Source organism: Quercus suber, unplaced genomic scaffold, assembly GCF_002906115.3.
Source record: "Quercus suber isolate HL8 unplaced genomic scaffold, Cork oak 2.0 scaffold_880, whole genome shotgun sequence".
In the NCBI taxonomy this organism is placed as follows: domain Eukaryota; kingdom Viridiplantae; phylum Streptophyta; class Magnoliopsida; order Fagales; family Fagaceae; genus Quercus; species Quercus suber.
Window position 1 is genome coordinate 230,197 of NW_027070308.1, and position 5,663 is coordinate 235,859.

Sequence of the window (5,663 nt, forward strand, 5' to 3'; positions counted from 1 at the left end):
TATATATATATATATATTTAGTGATCTTATTTATAACCCTTCTTACCATTATCATATATTTTCTAACTGATGATTTGCATAACAAAGATGATAAATGAGAGGTATTTAGCATTGTTCATTAGATTTTTGAAAGTAATAGTGTATGAAAATTATATATATATATATATATATATATATATTATAAATAAGGTTAAATGAAATGTCAAAAAATGGATTTTTAAATTTTCTAACTTTATTTCTTATGTAATTTCTACTACTATCAGAGAACATCTCTTTTTTAGTTATGATTAATATGGTTTCCATATTTAGAGTTTGATTATTTTTAAATTTAAATTTAGTACTATGATTGTATTTAATTGTTGATTGTTGATTTAATTTTTTAAGTGAATTTAACAGTTTATGTTACTACACTGTAAAAATTTTAATGTTCTCCACATGGTAATCTCTATTTTATTTTTTACTTTTCCTTACAATCTCTTTGTTTTCCAATCAACAATTACTAATTGACGTTTTTTTTTTTTCTTTATCTACTCTTTATTACTTTGTATTGGTTTTTTTCTAAACCATCTCTCTCTCTCTCTCTCTCTCTCTCTCTCTCTCTCTCTCTCTCTCTCTCTCTCTCTCTCTCTCTCTTTGGCAACCTATCGTTTTCCAAAATTTGATGATGATTCTATTACATTAAATATGCATTATTATTATTATTATTATTATTAATTTAGTGTTTCTAACTTGATTTGTTTTGTGTTTCATTCTTCCTTTGATGCATTGGTTGTGAGAATGAGTGTTTCCCTAGCATTAATCCACTTAATTTATTTATTTAATTTAGGCAAAATATTATATTTTAAATTCTTTAAAAAAAAAAAAGGAGTGGAAATATAAATAATTTAATGATATATATGGGGGATGTGGCTGAATTTAAATTTTAAATAAAATAATATGAGAAAAAAATAAAAATAAAACACATAAAAATAAACACTAAGTTATCCAAATAATTCTATGTAATATAATAATAGTACATTCTTATATACTATTTTTAATTATTTATAATGCAATATGATAATATTTAACAATCAAAGTCAAAAAATAAATAAAATAAAAAATAAAATAAAAAAACTTAAAACACAAAACTAAATCCCATAAACCAAAATAGAGTTCTAAAGAATAGAAAACTTTATTAAGCTAAAATAGAGATGCAAGAAAAATAAAAATAAAAATAAAATCCACCAAAAAATCGAGGCAAAAAGAGTGGGAAATAACCATTTTTTTTTTTTTATGAGAGAAAATTATGTAAGGAATGGAAGAGTGAATAACAAATTTATACTAAAAGGATGATAATAAAAAGAAACAAAATAAAGGAAGATAAAAGGAAAAAGGAAGAGTGATATCAAGGTAGAATGTTTGGGGAGATGAAAAGGTAAAGAGAAGGAGAAAGGTTGGAGAAAGTGTAAATGTTCAAAAAAAAAAAATTAGTACAATTTGATGAGCACAATTTTTTTTATTTGAATTTAAGTAAAATGTTACATTTTTTATTTTTTAAAACAAAAAGAGAGAGAAAATATAAATAATTTAATGATAAGGAAGATGTGGTTGAATTTCAATATTGAGTAAAATAGAAGAGAAGAAAAAAAAATAACAATAAACACTAAATTATCTAAATTATGCTATGTAATTAAATACTATTTTATTTTTATCTACTATATTTAATTTTTTATAATGTAATCAGATAAAATTTTACAATCAAAGAGCAAAATAATAATAATAACTTAAAGCACAAAACTAAATCGTATCAACCTAAATTAGAGTTTTTAAAACACAAAAATTTATCAACCTAAAGTGGAGATGCAATAAAAAATAAAAATCCACCAAAACATTGAGAGAGAGAGAGAGAGAGAGAGAGAGAGAACACCTTTTTGTGAGAGAAAACTATGCAAAGAATAGAAAAGAGAGACAAATTTATAGTAAGAGGGAAGGGATAAGAAGAGACAAATTAAGGAAGATGAATGGAAAGATGAATAGCAATATTAAAGTTGAGGGTAGTGGAGATATGAAAAGGTAAAGGAAGAAGAAAGGTTAAAGAAAATGTAAATATTTTTTTTTGAACGAATGGTAGAAAGAAGAAAGCGTAAATATTTAAAAAATAAGTGAATGTAAAAAAAATTATAGGAAAATTGGAAAAAAAAATATATATATATATATATATATAAAACCGACAAAGATGAATATATAAAGTCAATAATTTATTTATATTTTTTTTTGTAAAAAATAGGAATAAATAATAAATAATAATTATGTGGCGATTGACGTGGCAATGAGGTGGTGCAACAGGAGCTCAGTAACAATAAATGCCACATTTTAGCTTTTAGTAATACAGATGATTTAGAATTTAATTGGTTTTAGACTATTCGATTTTTGTACCTAATAATTCATTTGCCACAAAAATTAAAAACTTAGATGGACATGTGGCAAAAAATTAGACTCCAATTTAGAATCTAATTGGATTTGTAATCTTCAATTTTTACACTTGATAATTCACTTGGAACAAAATTAAAAATTAAATGGGACACACAGCGCAAAATTAATAATTCAATTAAAATTTAATTGGATTTTCTCTAAGTTTTGGCTATTAATATATATATATATATATTGAATATTGATTAAAAATATTCTAACAAAAGTTAAAAACTAATTTATTAACACAAAGCAAGAATTTTAAAAAAAAGTACGATTAAATTAATAAAAATAACTAAATAGTCCTTTAATTAATTCACTCAAGCAATAGATTCATATTTCTAACTATAATAAGAGCACATTACACCAACCTTCATTGGGATTTTACAAAATCATACATACTCTCAAAATGTTTCATGAAATAGCACTCTTCCTTTAAGGTTTGTATAGATGTGATAGTTAATTGCATTTCCTCTCAAATTGTGATTTCACTAACGAAATATTCTTTAAAAAAAAAAAAAAAAAGGATTTTTACCTAAATTATGGACAAAATGACACTTCCTTTTGTTGAGGTTTGTGGATGAATAACACCTCCTTGAAGTGTGTATAAATTGATATGATTTTTTTTTAAATGAAATATTTTTGTAATGAAAATTTAATTGTTGTATTTTTAAAAACTAGGGGTATTATTTTATGAAGCCTCGTATTGTTGTAATATACCCTTAAAACTATCTTTATTTACTCTATTTCTAATGACGTGATATTCTTGAAGGTTTTTTTTTTTTTTTTTTTTTGAGAAGAAATAATATACTTGAAGTTGATTCCTTCAAATATTAGAGCACATAATATTTATAATACAAGGGCCGTAAGACACTTTCTTACAAAATGTTTCAAATTTGATGTGTGAGACGGCTAGTCCTTAGGATGCACGAACCATAATGGTGAAGAGTGAAATGCAATATGTCATGTTAAAGCGATTTAAATAACAATATAAACCTATAAAATAAAAAAGCTTAGGCTCTATTAAATATTTGATAATTACAAAGCTCTAAGCCTTGTAATTAGAGTCTTGAGAATTTATAGGTTCCTTTGGCTCTGCATGAGTTTGGAGTATGTTTTTATTTAAAAGAACACAAAGGTAATGATTAACAGGAAGGAATCAACTTTTACTTTAATTTAATTATTTTTAGTGAGATCGTAACATAAGGTGACTTAACAAATGAGCAATTGATTGAGAGAGAAAAGAATGAGACATAACAGGCCGACACTTGTGAAAGTGAAGGATACCATATCTTGTTTGCAGAGAAAAGAATCAAACATACATAACATAATTGCAGGCCGACACTTGTGAACATGAAGGAGAATATTTTGTCTGTCATCGTTCATAAGCAAAGAATACGTGTGTTATTATCAATGTAATGCAAGCACGCAAAAGCACTTAGTATATATATTGGTTGCTCTGTGTAGTTCATCCTCCTCACAGAAATTGTTCTCATCTTACCCTCTTTACAAAGATAGCATTCATTTAATTTCCAGAAAGAAATGGCGGAAGGAGTTCTTTTTGACGTTACTAAGGGAATCATCGAGAAAGCTGGCAACCTTGCAAACCAAGAGATTGGACTACTACGGAGTCTCAAGGACGAGATCGAAAAGCTCAATGACACAGTTTCGACAATCAGTGCTGTGCTTCTGGATGCTGAGGAGCAGCAACAGCACAACAATCAAGTCAAAGTGTGGCTGAATAGGCTGAAGGATGCTATTTATGATGCAGACAACTTGCTGGATGACATCTCCACTGAAACTTTACGACGGGAGGTAATGACACAGAATAAGAAGGCAAAAGAGGTACGCATTTTCTTTTCCAAATCAAACCAGCTTGCATATGGTTTTAAAATGGGTCGTAAGGTTAAGGCAATGAGGGATAGGCTAGATGCCATCGCAAAGGATAGGGGGTTTCACTTAGATGAATGTCATGTAGAGACACAAGTGGTGGGTTATGGGATGAGAGAAACTTTTTCATTTGTACGTGATGAAGAAGTCATTGGGAGAGACTACGATAAGGATAAGATTATAAAAATTCTTTTGAATTCCAATGTTGAAGAGAGTGTTTTGATCCTTCCGATAGTTGGACATGGAGGACTAGGAAAGACCACATTAGCTCAACTCATATTCAATGATGAAAAAATCCAAAATCATTTTGAGCAAAGGCTTTGGGTGTGCGTCTCTAATGACTTTGAAGTAGAAGTAATTGTTATGAAAATTTTAGAGTGCACAAAAAATAAGAAACCAGAAAACCTTGAAACAAACACAATGATTAATGATTTTGAGAAAAAAATTGATGGAAAGAGATACCTACTTGTGTTGGATGATGTATGGAATGAGGATCCTCAAAAATGGCAAAGCCTAAAAGATCTTTTGAAGGGTGGAGCAAGAGGTAGTAGAATATTAGTGACTACACATGACATTAATTTACTGGCAAAGATTACCCAAACGGTTCAACCATACATGTTAAAGGGTCTAGATGATGAAAAGTCTTGGTCTTTATTTAAGCGGTTTGCAGTTGCAAAATGGCAAGACTTAGAAAATTCATACATCAAGGCAATTGAATGGAAATTGTTGCGAAGTGTAAAGGAGTCCCTCTTGCCATTAGGACTTTAGGAAGTGTACTGTACTTTAAAAACCCAGAAAAAGAATGGTTGTCTTTTAAGGACAATGAACTTTCAAAAATAGCTCAAAAAGAAAATGATATCTTACCAACACTTAAGTTGAGTTATATTCATCTTCCATCATATTTGAAGCAATGTTTTGCATATTGTTGTTTGTTTCCAAAAAATTATAAAATTCATAAACCAACATTGATTAAAATGTGGATGGCACAAGGATTTATTAGGTCTTCAAGTCAAAACCAATGCCTAGAAGATATTGGTCATGACTATTTTATGGAATTACTTTGGAGATCATTCTTTCAAGAAGATGAGCGGGGAGATATATTAAAATTCAAAGTACACGACCTTATGCACGATCTTGCGAAATTTGTAGTAGCATCTAATACTACCACTTTTTATTCAAAAGATGAAGACATTCATGAGAAAACTCTTCACGTGTCATTTGATCGAACGGTTCTCTCATTATCAAGAATTCCAGTCTCATTGTATAAAGCATGTAGGATAAGAACATTTCATTTGCCAAGTCAATTACAAGATCCACAAATAGGA

The 5,663-nt window shown here is 28.2% G+C and overlaps 1 protein-coding gene across 1 annotated transcript; it reads left to right on the forward strand.

Moving 5' to 3' along the window:
• The first annotated feature begins 3,967 nt into the window (after positions 1 to 3,967).
• On the forward strand, positions 3,968 to 5,657 carry LOC136065201 (putative disease resistance protein RGA3). The gene has a single exon (XM_065768039.1). The coding sequence runs from the start codon at positions 3,991 to 3,993 to the stop codon at positions 5,104 to 5,106; it is 1,116 nt and encodes a 371-aa protein (XP_065624111.1). The 5' UTR covers positions 3,968 to 3,990; the 3' UTR covers positions 5,107 to 5,657.
• Positions 5,658 to 5,663: the final 6 nt, after the last annotated feature.

Coding starts and splice junctions, on each gene's coding strand:
- LOC136065201 (XM_065768039.1), top strand. CDS start 3,991: ATGGCGGAAGGAGTTCTTTTTGACGTTACTAAGGGAATCATCGAGAAA.